Here is a 14,983-nt window from a genome sequence, read left to right as displayed (position 1 = left end):
AGGTCATTTAACCATCCAAATGATTTCTAAACTGGTTTATTACGTTGAAATAGTTGCCAAGTTCCCCTTTAATAAAAGCTTAACTCGTGTCACTGTTCGCCAACAGCAACATCCATCTTATTTGTTTTCAAGTAGCAGGGAATTCAAGCCAAACCGTTGCAACTCTGCCATCAATCATTATGTTAAGCCCACCTATCGACTCTATACACGATTTCATTGGCCTGATTGAGTTTCGATTTCTGGAGCTCACAAGCAAACGGAGAGTTGCTAGACTAGCCCTGGCAGCAAATATAATTTGCTGCCGCTAGGGGCGCGTCTAGACTTCTAGGCTAGTATTAACCCTTAAAGGTGTAGGTTTTTGAACGTTCTAAGTTCCGCAACAATTGAAGGTTCTAAAATTCTATGTTGAATTCAATGAACCCAGATATTCTTTAGAATGTTCATTTCTCAACATTCCCGTCACACCGGTGTGACGGTACTCCTTTAAGGGTTAAGTCCCATTGTACCGAATTTTGGATGCAGTTCCACCAGCGTTCCACTGGGGGCGATCGGCATGAGTGCAGAATGAATGGGAGTCAATGGAGCTAGACGGCTAAAATTGTCTCTTTCACCTGATTGTCGTTGACAAATCTCAGATTTGATTGTAGTTTGTATAACTTCAACATGGGTTATAGGTCAAAAGTTGAATGAAGAAAGTACTTATGTCCTTTTGATTTCTTACAGGTTGGGTCGTTGTTGCACACAACACGCTAGCATTGTGCTAATGAATGACGTCATTGACACATTTGAAAGGCTTTTAAGAACAATTAAGTGACTTTAAAAAATATAATACTCAACCAAGTGTATTTTCTTTGCCTCCCCTTTCGAATACAATACTCAAATTACTTGGAAAAAAAATATATCCCGAGAAAAGTGGATTTTGAGGGGTACATAGCCATAGACCTCCATGCATTCTGCACTCGTGGACGAGCGCACTCATGTGGAACCACAGAAGGAACTGCAACCAGTTCAGAAACCGGAAGTTTTCCGAGTGGCAGTTCTCCCCTTATTAGACATTCTCTGCTATCTATCATATGATTTAGTTCTATGGCTAACGTCACAAAGTTAAGTGCGAGTCTGCGCAGTACTGGGGGGACCAACTGAAAAATCGTTCTATTTGACTCAGTGCCCTCCCATTGAAAACGACGGAGTCTGTTCGTCCATTTCTTTTACTGTCTATGCTTCCATAGAACACTGCAGAATGCAGCCACACTGTCCAGTTCTATGGACAAATCATACCGTTATTAATTTCTACACAAATCCAGATGATAAATAGGAACCACACACACCCAAATATGGCCCAAGGACTCCCTACGTTCATTATCAATGGGAATATGGTCATATGGTGCATGAACCCTGATGGAAGTTTATGTAAACAATATCGCCATGTGCCATACCAAGAACATGCATGCAAGGTCATAGCGTCACCTGTGAATGCGGGGGCGTATGCATACCGTTGGTCTGATATATAGGACAGGTGTGTCGGGTGCCACGGAGATTGTTGCCATGATGCCACGGATAACCTTCTCCCTGCTGTTTCTCATGCTCCTGAGCACCTCTGTGACCTGGGCTGAGTTCACCTGGAAGTCTGTGTTTAATGAGAACCCACTAATCTACCTTAGAGATATTAACTAGATATTATTAAGGAAGTGAATTAGTAATTAGAATATTCAAATTCTGCCGAACAGTTGGCATTTTTGTGTATTAGCTGATAGATGACAAGTAACCAGATGGTAGTGTATGTTGTTATGAAGTTCATTAACCTTTTCTGTACTTTTTCCCCTGCTGGAAATGGAACTGCGATGGCTGAAGCCTAGTGAGTATCTCTAACTTTTCTCAGTGTGCTGTTTTTTGATGGAAACCATTCTGTTCTCAGAGACATATACGCCGTAATGGTTTACATAGCTGAGAGGGCTCAGGACAGTCATTTGCTCTAAGATGTTTCAGTGCTTCACACAATGATACATTCAAATATTGATAAGGAACAGCAAAACAATTCAGAATTCACCCCACACACAATGGTCAGATTACACTACACATTATATTCAGTTCAGCTTACCAATGACGCTTCTTGTCCACTCCTTGAGTTTGCAGCTGGGCCCACGAATCACCGCAGACAACAGACACAACCAGAGATGTAAAAGTCCTGCCATGTATTGGTTCTTTATTTGTGCGTTTAGCACAGGTGATTTCACTAATTAAGTTGTGAGTTGTGTTCATTAGAATCAGCTGATTAAGTGAATGGTTGGAACTAAAATGTAGTGGACTTTTACTTTCTGAAGCTGGAGTTTTACATCTCTGGACACAACACATAAATTAATGGAGTAATTGAAATCAAGTGATGTCTAGGAGACATAGAATGGAAACCGCTTTTGCCTTAGTTTTGATGAATTAGGAGAGGTTATGCATAACCAAAGAGCTATCATGAACATGAGGCATGGTTGTGCCCTCCTTCATATGAAAATCTTGAACTTAGAAATAACCACTAAAACATGGACGAAAAAAGCCTACATGTGATGTAAAACATCACAAAGCAATTATAGTTCAATTGTGGTTACCAAAGAGGGCGCCATTTAGTCAAAAGGACCATTTCAATACCCAGCCTAAATATAAGGTTTTAATTGGGCTTGTAAAATTGCAATTGAGTTTATTTTTGATAAATCAAAGTTGAATATATTTCAGAACACAGTACAATACTCAATTTCTGAATGTTCCTTGAATTTCCCCTTGCGGATCAATAAAGTATCTATCTACCTATCTCATCTATTCATCCATTCTATGTCCCCTTTAAGCCAGACGCACAACGAGCAGCTAAAGCAGGAAAACATTTCCTGTTTTTTTCCTCTGTGGTGTGTGGCACCCAACATCCTGTGTGAACTCACTTTCCAGAGAGGTGTTAGTTATGAAATTTTAACATAAAATCCCTGTGCACTGGCCGCTTTCAGCGTGCGGTGATTATCTCTCTAGTTGTTATTTTCTATGTTCATTTTTTTCTAGAAATGCTGTTGATATTTCTATGCCATCTGTTTGGGAGCTGTTTTTTTATCTAACCATCAGATCGCTGATTTACACATCTTAAAAACTTTGCGTAAGCTGTACTCACAGGTCAAAGAATGCATAAAAAGTGTATATTTTTCTGATTTTTTTTTCTATTAATCCCAATATTTGCATACACACATCCAGCCCTGTTTACGCAACTTTCTTGTGCGCAGCAGCATTTATAAATGAGGCCCCAGGTCATTTGGAAGTAAATGATTATTGTGTGTGTGACTTTGATGAGATGCAGAAGAGGATGAGCTCTCCAGGGCCACGTCTGCAGAACAGACAGAGATCGTCAACAAACACAACACAAGTGCAACCCACTGCAAGCAACATGCTCAAAATGGTACAACTATTCACCAAGGCTGTAACTTCTTGCTTTCTTTCATTCTTTCTTTATTTAATTTCGACTGACTGATATTTGTTCTTTTCCTCCTCCTCCTCCTTTCATCTCTCTGTTACTCATCCTGACCATTCCATACGGGTGTGTGTGTGTGTGTGTGTGTGTGTGTGGGTGGAGTATGTGACAGATGTTGAGTATTAATACATGTATGTCACCAAATCCTCACCTCTTCCCTAGTTATCTATGCCAGGTGATTCACCTGGCACAGATAAGTATGGAAGAGGTGAGCATTTTCCTTTTTCGAGTGGTGTGATTGGCTTTCCATGTCATCTGGCATGCTCTCTTTCCCACAATGCCTTTTTAATCTAGTGTGTATTGACCCCTTCACGGTTCACGTCACAAGAAAAATGTGCACGTATATCGGGGTTAGAAAATGTTTCATTCCATTGAATTGTGTGTGTGTGTGAATTGAATTGAACGTCAAGGAAATGTCAAGAAAAATACCTACTTGTACTACTTTTTCGCTGTATGCACACTTGGCATGTCAACCAGATAGTCGTTAATGGTGGGCCGATGAATTTCTGGCCACTTGCTAACGTCGTCTACCCATTCTGTTATTAGCTCAGGATCAGGCAGACAATCGGCATTAGCTAAGACTAATTTATTAAGGGACTAAATTCACAAACAAGAATATAAAAATATAAAAGAATTCCGAAGTGCAGTAAACATTGCGAAAGCTAAAAAGAAAATTCCCACCAATTTTAACACCGGGAACAGCTGTTGTGCTGCTCGTGTTTTGCCAAAAAATGGAGGACAACGCGATCAACCTGTGCGACATGTAGAGAGATGAGTGATAGGCCCTAATAACTTGAGGAGTTCGATGTGGAAGTAGCCTACTTCGGATTTTTGGTATATCAAACTATGGAGAAGAACAAAGCGGTAGGCTACATAAACTGTGCAATCGAAGTTCTCGTGGTGAGGCTTAAATTTGTTTGACATTTCTAATCGTAAACACAGACACAGCTACGTTGAAGCCTGCAGTCATGTCACTGATGTAATGGCAGTCCACTCGGCTTACTGGTTTTCGAGAATGTTGCACTTCCGTTTGTCATTGTGCACGAAACTTCACGCCAATAAATCATCAGAAATATTGCTGGCTTGCGTCTACAAGCGCCCTCTTTAAATTCGTCCTAATGCCTGTTAGTTGTTTGTGGATTGGCCTATATTTGGCGTTGAAAATAGCTGCGCGGCGGTCATAATAATAATAATAATAATAATAAGCTTTATTTGTATAGCACCTTTCATACACAGAATGCAGCAAAGTGCTTTACATTTGAAGCATGTAACACAATAATAGTCAGTCAGTCATTATCAATCACTTTCATTTTTCTTCATTGCTGTGGCCGTTGATCCAATCAGCAACATATCAGAAATATAGAAAATAACATGTAACACAGTTATTAGAGAAGAGTCAGTCGTTCCCCTTTTGTTGCTGTGGCTGTTTATGATCCAATCAGCAACATATCAGAAATACTATTATACTACTATGGATATATAAAGGCTTTGCTGACAAATGCCTAGGCTAACAAATGCTTAGGCTCCGTTGATGCGGACTCCAAGCAGCCAGCCTTAGCTTGTAGTTAGCATATGTCGCCATTAAGATACTAGTAGCTTTACACTCACATTACATCACATAAGGGTACCAGCAGATATCATTCACACAGATTTCAGGGACATCCCTCCAAGGACACTGACCAGCTACCATGCCAAACATGCTTATTCTCAGCACCAGAGGTGGAAAAGTCCAGTTTCAGAAAGTAAGGGTGTTTTCACACTTGGTCCCTTTCAGCCTAAACGAACTCAGATCGATGACACATACACATTTTTTGTGCATATGTGAACATGCCAACCGAGCTCAGATCTCTGTAGCGCGCTAACTCGGGAGGTAGTCTCGGCGCGGTTCGCTTTGGAGTCCGTGGCACGGTTCACATTATCTGTGCATTGTGAACACAAATCACCCTGGGGTCTCTTTCACATTGCATTGTAGGCTAGCCTATTTTTAGCCTGGCTCCGTCCTCCTACGTACTTCCGCTTAATTTTTAATTTCCCTTCAGTACGTCGTCTGGGTCTGCGGTATTTTCACGGGTTTTCTCCAGGCCAATCTTTACCTGCCCAATCAGCGTGGCTGACAACGATGACGATGAGGTCGTGCGAAGACAAAACCAAAACTTATTGTGATAAACAGAAGTAGCAACGCCTGCAAACGTCAAAAAATGCAGCTGGAAAAATGCAGAAATTTATTTAAGGTAGACCCACATGCATTGTTTCCTGACTGTTGATGCTCTTTATTGTCAGTTTGTAAAGTTTAGGCGAAGTAGGAAGTAACGTTAGGGATCTCTGATAAGTAAGGCTGTAAGGCTGGACCAATGATTTCAAAGTTAGTGCCTGTCACAATGCAAGTGCTGCAAACGTTTCCCTATCGACAACTGCCACTGACTTTCGAATTAAATGAAAATGAAATATACGTACGAGAGTCTGGATATTTGCAGGCTAGCCTATTTTGTCCAACTTGCCATTGCCAAAAGAGAAGGCATGTTTATTTTATATATAAAAAACTAATTATAATAGTTTTATTATATATATTTTATATATAATAAAACTATTATAAGCTCATGATAGGCCTACAGACATTTGTAGCGTTAAATTGGCTACAGCCAAATAAGTGTGACATTAAAGAGAAACTATGCAGTTTTGCCAATTTCTTCGCTGTTTTCTCGCTCCCCCTACAGCTTCAGAGTATATATTTTAGGTCACTCTTCAATCTGTCAGTCTGCCGTTTCCTCTTTCCCTGTTCCTCTGACAATGGTTTACTCGCTTTCTGCTTCTTTTCGCTGGCTCTGCCATGACAAATGTCTAAGAAACTCCATCGCTACCTTGATCTAGCCGGTGCCTGGCGTGTATGTGTGTAGTGCAGTAAAGCAATTCGTTACATCGCAAGGCTGCCAGACTTTCTGTCTCTGAGGCCGTCGGCCCGCCGGCCCAAAGTTGCAAGGGTGTTTTTTCCACTCACAGCCGGGGGGAGCGAGACAGCCACCATTCAACCCAAAAAAAGTCATATAACCATTTCAATGACTCCGAAGCTGTTTAGTTAAGGTAAATTAAGCTAAAAAAACTGCATTGTTCCCCTTTAACATTAAGCTGAATATCTTTTCATCCAAGCTATTTGTAACTAACAATGTAGAAGTCATGTAGAAACTTTGGATTACATTGCTCACCATTTTTAATGATTTGCTAGGCTTATCTCTGTGTTGAACTCTCATTGTAAACATATAGGCTTACGAGAGACTGCGCAGCGCAGTTAACCGGCTGCTGTTCACTTGTCATTTTGGACGTGAGTTCAAGTTGGACATAGCAACAGTAACCAGGTGGGGCGGGCCTACCACTGAATTAGAAAGTGTGATTGGCTGGTGTGTTGACTGACAGTTCAAGAGGATCTTTGCAATAACTTCAGATCAGAATACATTCTGAAAATATATTATTATATTTCAGAAAGAAACATGAAACAAAATCACCACACCAATTATGGATTAATGGGTTAATTATGGGTTAATTATTTCAACCTGATAATAATGACTCTAACCCAGAGCAACTACATATCCCATAATCCAAAACAGGTCTGCGAGGTATAGTGTGAACATGAAGAAAATGGAAGCAGAGCTGAGAATGAGTCACTTTTGTTTTAGTCCACTTTCTGGACACTTTCTAGTGGACTGAGTTTGGTTCTTTTAAAAGGGACTATATGTGAAAACACCCTTACTTTCTGAAGTTGGACTTTTCCACCTCAATGCTCAATACTCAATATCAAGCAGTCCGATGCTTGAAGTTGTGAACCACAAATTAATCAATCAATACGATCACAAGAAAAATGAATGTCACCATTTGTCTGCACACAGTAGGCCTAAGAACACTTTGTGGGAACCAAAGATTCTAACTTTGGTGGGAACATGCAATCAAACAATGAAAGCAGCTCTAATCATCAATGACAGACACTTTGAGCGTAAACAGAGTCAGGGCATATCTAGTACTATCTAGTAGGGAAAGGACACATCAAGAGGGGGATCTGTAGTTCAATAGAGTACTAAAGCCATTCCGTCACGTTGTCCAGGCAACCAGATTTTCTGTTCTAAACAACTGAACCTAGATGCCATTTTTCTATTGCTTCGCTGTGTTCTTTCTTTGAAAACGAGAATACATTTCAAGAGGAGAAAATCACTTCAGATCGAAACATGATTGCATTCAGGTGGGAAGCACTGCACCATGTTGACAGCGGTTTACACAACGTTAATTTCAGTTTTAAAATAAAAAAATCTATTCTCAATAATTGCTTCAATTACCGGAAAAGCAAACTCCTTATCAATACTTTTCTAGGTCTGCCCTAGTATTTCATGTTGTTAATTTGGTTTGTGTAGAACAGAAATTTGGTTGCTACAGAAACCTGACATCACACTTTGGTACTCTATTCCAAGTGGAGTCTATTTTTTTGATCATGGAAATTGTTTGGTGCTGAACCCGTTGACGGTCCACTTTCTCTTTATGATTTTGATGTCCATCTCTGTCTAAATGACCGTCTTTGTCTGTCTATCTCCATTCTCTTTGTCTCTCTGATGGGGGCTAACAGCCAGTGGTTGTGGTGAGAACCTGTACATGGCCAGCTTTAAGAACTCCTGGAGCAACGCTATCCAGTCCTGGTACGATGAGGTGAAGGACTTCAAGTACGGTGTTGGATCCATCAACGGCCGCATCGTAGGACATTACACCCAGGTTCAAAGACACACACACGCGCATGCATGTTTGTGCAGACACAAACACACACTCACAGACACACACACACACACACACACACACACACACTCCATTACATAACTTTGGGTTTTGTCAGACAGGAAGGGAAACTTCTCCTAGCCTTATTAGCATACGTCACCACTACTTTTGCTATCAGTCCCTGGGGATCGATCCATCCTGAGACGGCATGGCCACAGCAACACCTCACTTCCCATCTTCCCACTCCTCCCTTCCCTCCCTCTCTCCTTGCCTCTCTCCTTCTTTTAACCCTCAGATTGTGTGGAACAGGTCAGACCAGCTAGGCTGTGCCATGGCTCACTGCCCAAACTCCAAGTACAAGTACTTCTACGTCTGCCATTACTGCCCACCGTGAGTACTGCCCACCGCACTGCCCACTGCTATTACTGCCCACAATGACTGCACTCTCACCTCATTGGTTGTGGTTTTGGCAAATGCTTTTTCCGAAGCCACTTACAGTAGTATCATTGATATCAACAGACACACGTTATGTCAGATTGGAGGGGAAGAACATGCAAAAACTATTTCATATTTAGATTCTACCTTGAATCTATTTATATACCCATATTAATTCCCTCATTGCTTTCCATTTATTTTTACATGATTTACGTTACATTTATTCAGAAAGTACATTCTCATTCATGCATTCTTTATCTGAACACAGGCATATTTTTATGCATAAATAATGTTAGGGGTGTGAACAGATAGATAGAATTTTTTTTTTTTTTTAATTGTCATTGTATGTTAAAACACAACACAGTTTGGAAGCCTTAAAAAATATCAATAAATGTCATGAATAAAATATATTATCTAAAAGATTGCACTATTAGTGTAGTACTACAGTTATGATGTCAGCAGCTTCTCCACAGCTTTAGGGAAAATTATATGTCATGTCTTATGCTGGCCTCTAGGGGGAACTCTCAGATGACCCACCCATACAAGTCTGGACCTTCCTGTGGGGACTGTCCAAATGCCTGTGAGAACAAGCTGTGCAGTAAGTCTCAGTCCTGAGAAACATGGATCTTGACTATTCATGAAACGGCCTCATCTTCCTCTCAGACATCTGCCATCCTATTCATCTGCATCTGCCTCTGTCTGCTGTTCTCTCTCTCACTTGCTGTCTTTCTCTTTCACACACACACACACTTTTTTCTCACTAATGCTGCTCTGTATTGTTGTATCTTCTCACTCTGTACCTTTTCTGCTCTTGTTCCCTTTCTTATTATTGCTTATTCATCACATACATTTCTCATGCTCACTTTTGATCTTCTGTCTTTCTCTTTTCATTTAATTTCTCTCCGTTCTTTGCTTTCTTTCTGTCTGTCCTTTAGTCTACTACATCTCACTACATGCCCGTTATTCCTGTTTCTTATAGGAATTGGGTCCTAATTGAAATGACGGGCAAAGTAACTTAATGAGCAAAGTGTCTCATGCATGAACTAAAGCTATCATGTGGGAACTGATCCACCAATGTTTGTGCTTATAGGATCTTACTCGTGGTAATAAATTAGCAAATAGATTTAGACTCATTATTAAATCAAGATTTAAGATAAGAGTCTAAGATTTTAGACTTTGTTCTTTGCCTGTCATTTAAATTAGGGCCTGTAATCTCTCTCCTGCCTTTCTCTTCACTCTTCTGAAACATCCTCTGTCTCCCCCTCTCCCACCTGTAGCCAACCCTTGTCCCTACGTGGACCAGTACAGCAACTGCCCAGAGCTGAAACAACAGTGGGGTTGTGACAACAAAGATGTGGCTTCCTGGTGCCCCGCCTCCTGCAAATGCACCAATCAGATTGTCTGAGCATCTGTCCTCGACTGCCAGTCAACATGCTTGTCCAGTTAGCAAAGTAATAAAGCTGATCACCTAAGCATCATGATGTCTGCCGGTGTCTTCATTTTCAATTTAAACGTTCTTAGTGATTTAAAGGTATACTATGCAGGTTCAGGTATTTTTTGCGACTGAAGAGCTCCCCCTAGAGTCACGATATATTTGTATTTTACATTTACAAGATGCTTTTTGTTGTGGAGGTGAAGGATTAACAACAGTCAAAAACTCTCCAAAGAGCTATAACAAGGTAATGTTTCATGATTCTCCCGAGATCTCTTCGGGCTGTTCTTGAAGTCGCATGGCTGATTCGCCGGTTAGCCATTTGCTACGTCTATACTGTATGGCTATACTAGGTGAACGATTCCCCTATTACGTGAAGTTTGTTTACCATCAAATTGGCTTCGTAAAGGTTATATTAAGGTGAAAATCTTGCATAGTGTACCTTTAATGGTCAGCTCTGGGTCAGATAAAACAGTCACACCGAGATGGAAACTCAAACATCACAGTTACATGGACATTAATATTTTTTAACCCAATTGAGACAATATTTTGAATAAGACTGCCTTGTAAACAGCATTTTCTAATTGCCTTAACCCAAATAAGGTTATAATTGAAATAAGCAATAATCAAAGTAAGACGTGGAGCATTCTGTTCTTAGTTGCATTATGGAATGTGCCTTTCCTATCGTACACTGCACCTTCATTCCCAGAGTAAATTCTAGAGAATCAAGTCAGGAAGTACCTGGGGCCTCAGGATGCTAGTCGAATACCTCCCTGATGAGGAAACGTGACATTCTGTTTCACTTAGCATTCACAATACCATTACCTGCATTTAGACAATGGACAACAGGACAGCAGACACAAAAGTCTATGGGGGACTCCCTTGATTCAAAACAACGGCAAGTGATAAAGATCTATATACTTCCCACACACACACATGGATTGCCATAACTTTGCCTTTAAATTTGCTAATGTGTGAGAATGTTTGATGTGGATATTAGTTGGTAACAGTTAATTCCCATAGACATTGATATGAAACAGCAATGCCAAACAACTAGAAGTCAGGTAAAAAAACAAGCAAACACAACTACATTTTGATATACCTACTCTCTGCAGCCACAGTTGATACTCTCCCACCCCCCATAATGCCCTCCAGCCCTTCTCTTTGGTCCGATCCCCCCTCCTCCATCCCCAAAGCATCGTCAAAGCCCCTCTGCTGGGCCACAGACAGACACCTGTGTCTCTTTGGCCCCGGTGGCCTGGCTTTCCACGGACGTCTAGACCATCCCACCATGCTGCGGCCCAAACACAGGTCACCTTATCAGGGTGTGTTTGTCTGAGAAACCCCCACGCCCCTGGTCTCTACTCCAGGCCACATGTGAAACAGACACAGCCATCTCTTTGTTCTGTATAGCCCTGGTGTTATTTCTGTCTGGATATGGTTAAACACCAAGGTAAAACACCTCATTCTCCAAGCCCTCCAGGCTACCAAATATTTACTTTATTAGGATTAAATGGATTTACAGTCTATCTATAATAATAACCTGCTCAGGTTTTAGCTTCCTAGCAGCAAGGAGTACCGCCTGATGTAGGAATATTTAGCATATTTTCATCCTGGTGAAAATTCCTATGAAGAGAATGTGTTATACACATTTGTATGGCCTACAAATGGTGACAGTATAATGTATCTGAGGACAGTGGTGTACATTTACGCATTTCAACTATTAACATAATCGGGTGGAGAGCTAAAATCAGGAACCACAATAACCTTGTGGGACCTTGGATATCCAAAGACAGAGAAGCTGCAGTGTTTCTCTGGCGCGGGAAAGACAAGGGGTCAGACAAGGCTTTCCTGAGCTGGAGGGGGCATCACGATAGGAGTGGACACTGGGACAGGGTGGCACTTGATAAGCCCCACTGTGCCATCCTGTGGGCCTTATCGCCCTGTGGCAGACTGCCCTGACAGTTGGCCCTCACACACAGAGAGAAAGAGAGAGAGAGAGAGAGAGAGAGAGAAGAGAGCAGCAAATGCTCATGGGTAGGGTTGTGTTTTGTTATAGGTGGAATCAAGAAGTGTAGTCCAGGGGTTAGAACCCACACAAAGTCCACTGCAGCCTGCGCAATGAAAACACTGACAGTTGATGTGGGTTTACTGGGGTGGTACTTACAGCGGTTTTGTATCGGTCATTTTCTATGTCATACACTCTGAAATGTCTTCTTTGCTATCTCCTTGTCATGTGACTGATTCAAAATTCTGTACTGGCCAGATAACAGCATGAGTCCACATGCCCCCTCTAATCCTCAAAGTAAGCACTTTGAAACACCACAGGCCATATTGAACCATAGAAAATTTAATCTGTGAGGGTTAACCGTCCCAAGAACAGACAAACTACCTGTGCCATAAATGGGGGAAAAAATCTTTGTTTCAACCACATACACCGGTCCTGGAAGACACAACACACCATGCCAAAGCACTTTACCAAAGATCAATGATGACAACAAAAATGCATGAAGAACATGTTGACTTGAGAACTTTGCTCGTTGCTTCTCAGACCCTCAGTGTTGTGAGATCTCGTGAGAAAAACAAGCAACCGGGTCTCTGAAAACAAGTCAAACCAAGTGAGCCAATCCCACTTTATGATGTCATTGTAGGTGCGGCACTAGAGCTGGGAGCTTCCTCTCATTCACTGCTGTATGGCAGCCCAACAAAAACTAATAGCTAATAGCTAATAATAACTAAAAGCCAAACATGCGTAGCTGTGACTAAGCAGGCAGTAGAAAAATACATACGTGTGCGTATATATCATATAGTTTCAGTGTTAAGTGGACTCCTCAGAATGCCATAGGTCAAACAAATGACAGACCACTTCCAGCGATAAGAGTCCAGGAAGTTGAGGGTCTGGGGACACAGCAGCTGTGGGGAACTTGCCATCTTATCTTGGTGTGTATGTGTGTGTGAGTGTTTTCATGCATGTGTGTGCTTAAACACATGTTTCTGTGTGTGACTGTGTTTCTGTGTGTATGTGTGTGTGTGTATATGTTTGTGAGAGAGAGAGAGAGTGTGTGTGTGTGTGTGTGTGTGTGTGTGTGTGTGTGTGTGTGTGTGTGTGTGTGTGTGTGAGTGAGTGCATGGGACAATTTGTTCGTCTTTTTAAGAGGCACCACAAACACACTTCCCCATATTGTACTTCCCTTGGCCTGTCAACCCCATAAGAATGTTCCTGGCCCTCATTCAGTTTGACCTCTGACCCCCAGCCTCCGTCACTGGGACTACGCCACCATTGTTTTCACAAGAAATCGATCACCCCATACATTCCTCAAGAAAGCCTCCAAACACCAAACCTCCATTTCCACAACACCTTCTAGCAGCTCCACCCAGATACAGTCCCCAAATACAAACACACCCAAATACAGTAATAAGGACTGTGCACACCAGGGGCCTGTACTATGAAGGGAGCTTAACCTACCCAGATGTAACCCAGGGTTACTTTGTTAAACCAGGGTTGACAAAACCTGGTTATCTTAAGTGGTGTTAATCGGTACTACGACGCTGATTATGAAGTTGATTTGTTGAGCCGGGGTTAACCTAATTGGAGTTCACATAAAAGGGGGGGCGGCTTGCAGCGCGCAAGTCACCACTTTCAATGATGACGCGATCACCTTATTTTACGGATGAGGAATGCACAATTATTATGCAAAGTTATGAGGAATTAAAACCCACTCTACGACAAAAATCAAATACGTCGGCAGTGAACAAAGCAAGGCAAGGCTGTTGGCAACGTATTGCATGCAGATCGGGTAGCCTAAATGCCTAAAAGTAAAGTTTTATTTCCACATGTTCTTCAAATATGTGTTAGGCTACGGAGGATTAATAGCATGCGGAATGTCTGAAATTAGTTGAAATAATTAAATTGCCTATTTTGAGTTCATAGAAATGCCTACAGATGCAACACAATTTAGAAGTGGGCATATAGATTACAGTAATAGGATAATTAAATGTTTAAGTAGCCCCCATTTACTGATTTAGTGTAGGCCTATGCCTAATCCTGTGAACATTTCAGATGCAACACAATTGCCAAACACACATGGCAGCAGGTGAAAATGAAACGCAAACACATTATTCAGAATAGTAGGTTTATATAGCTTGCATTAATATTTCTTAATTATGAAAACATGTAGGCCTAGTATGCTTATAGCCTTCACTTGGCCTCTGTTTTACAGCTAACAAAAAAAGGTGTCTTTGAACACTACTGTAAGGAATGTTTTACAGTAGCAGAGGAGTTGGCCATCGCAAATAATAGTGGAAGGCCGATTGTGGAAGGGGTTGAGGGAGGCATTCGGTCGGATTCTTGTGCTGTGGAAATGTGTAGCCTTTATGTGCAGGGTACAGTAATATGACATTCAATTCAACAAGTTTGTTAAAATGGTGATTTTTATTTATTAGGCCTACTGTAGGCTATGTCCAATTTATTTTAGGCTATTCTTGCTCAGATGTTCAGCATACTGTAGGCCTATGTCCGATTTATTTTCGGACATACAGTATTCTTGCATCACCGATGGAATACATGAATGTCCACGTAAGGCATTGCTATGAGACGTCTTCCTAGATCATCTGACAAAGATAACGAATTCCCTCGGCTGACAGTCTATATCTTCATAGAGAATATCGTCCGGGTAGGCTATATATATTTTCTGGCGGTCTGTAAAACCCCTCGTCCTGCGAAGAGAGTCCCTCACGATTTGCGCTCCAATGTCGTATGGATCATCCAGGTACGCCGACATGTCTCGGGAGAAATTGTTAGTGGAGGGGTGGTACTTATAAAGGGTGTGGTTAACAGAAACCTCGGGTTAACCAAGAACATAACCTGCTCGGAG

At 41.5% G+C, this 14,983-nt stretch overlaps 1 protein-coding gene across 2 annotated transcripts; it reads left to right on the top strand.

Annotated features, from left to right (window-relative positions):
- Nucleotides 1-1,392: 1,392 nt before the first annotated feature.
- LOC125299361 (cysteine-rich venom protein Cau1-like) lies at nt 1,393-10,155 on the top strand. 2 transcript variants are annotated; one of them, XM_048250604.1, is made up of 6 exons: nt 1,393-1,855; nt 3,320-3,424; nt 8,100-8,242; nt 8,538-8,632; nt 9,193-9,275; nt 9,955-10,155. In XM_048250604.1, the coding sequence occupies exons 1-6, from the start codon at nt 1,831-1,833 to the stop codon at nt 10,080-10,082; spliced, it is 579 nt and encodes a 192-aa protein (XP_048106561.1). In that variant the 5' UTR covers nt 1,393-1,830; the 3' UTR covers nt 10,083-10,155. The 2 variants fall into 2 exon arrangements, with proteins under 2 accessions (XP_048106561.1, XP_048106562.1); XM_048250605.1 differs by having other exon boundaries at nt 1,394-1,855; nt 3,326-3,424.
- The last annotated feature ends 4,828 nt before the right edge of the window (nt 10,156-14,983 follow it).

This window comes from Alosa alosa, chromosome 8 (assembly GCF_017589495.1).
Source record: "Alosa alosa isolate M-15738 ecotype Scorff River chromosome 8, AALO_Geno_1.1, whole genome shotgun sequence".
Lineage (NCBI taxonomy): Eukaryota > Metazoa > Chordata > Actinopteri > Clupeiformes > Clupeidae > Alosa > Alosa alosa.
The sequence above is the reverse complement of the archived record's forward strand: the minus strand, read 5'-3'. Positions and strand labels throughout refer to the sequence as shown.

Excerpts from the sequence above, each read along its gene's own strand:
- LOC125299361 (XM_048250604.1), top strand. The coding sequence starts at position 1,831 with ATGGAACTGCGATGGCTGAAGCCTA. Across the intron at positions 3,425-8,099 it reads CAAGCAACATGCTCAAAATG|CCAGTGGTTGTGGTGAGAAC; the intron begins GTACAACTATTC and ends GGGGGCTAACAG. Across the intron at positions 8,243-8,537 it reads TCGTAGGACATTACACCCAG|ATTGTGTGGAACAGGTCAGA; the intron begins GTTCAAAGACAC and ends TTTAACCCTCAG.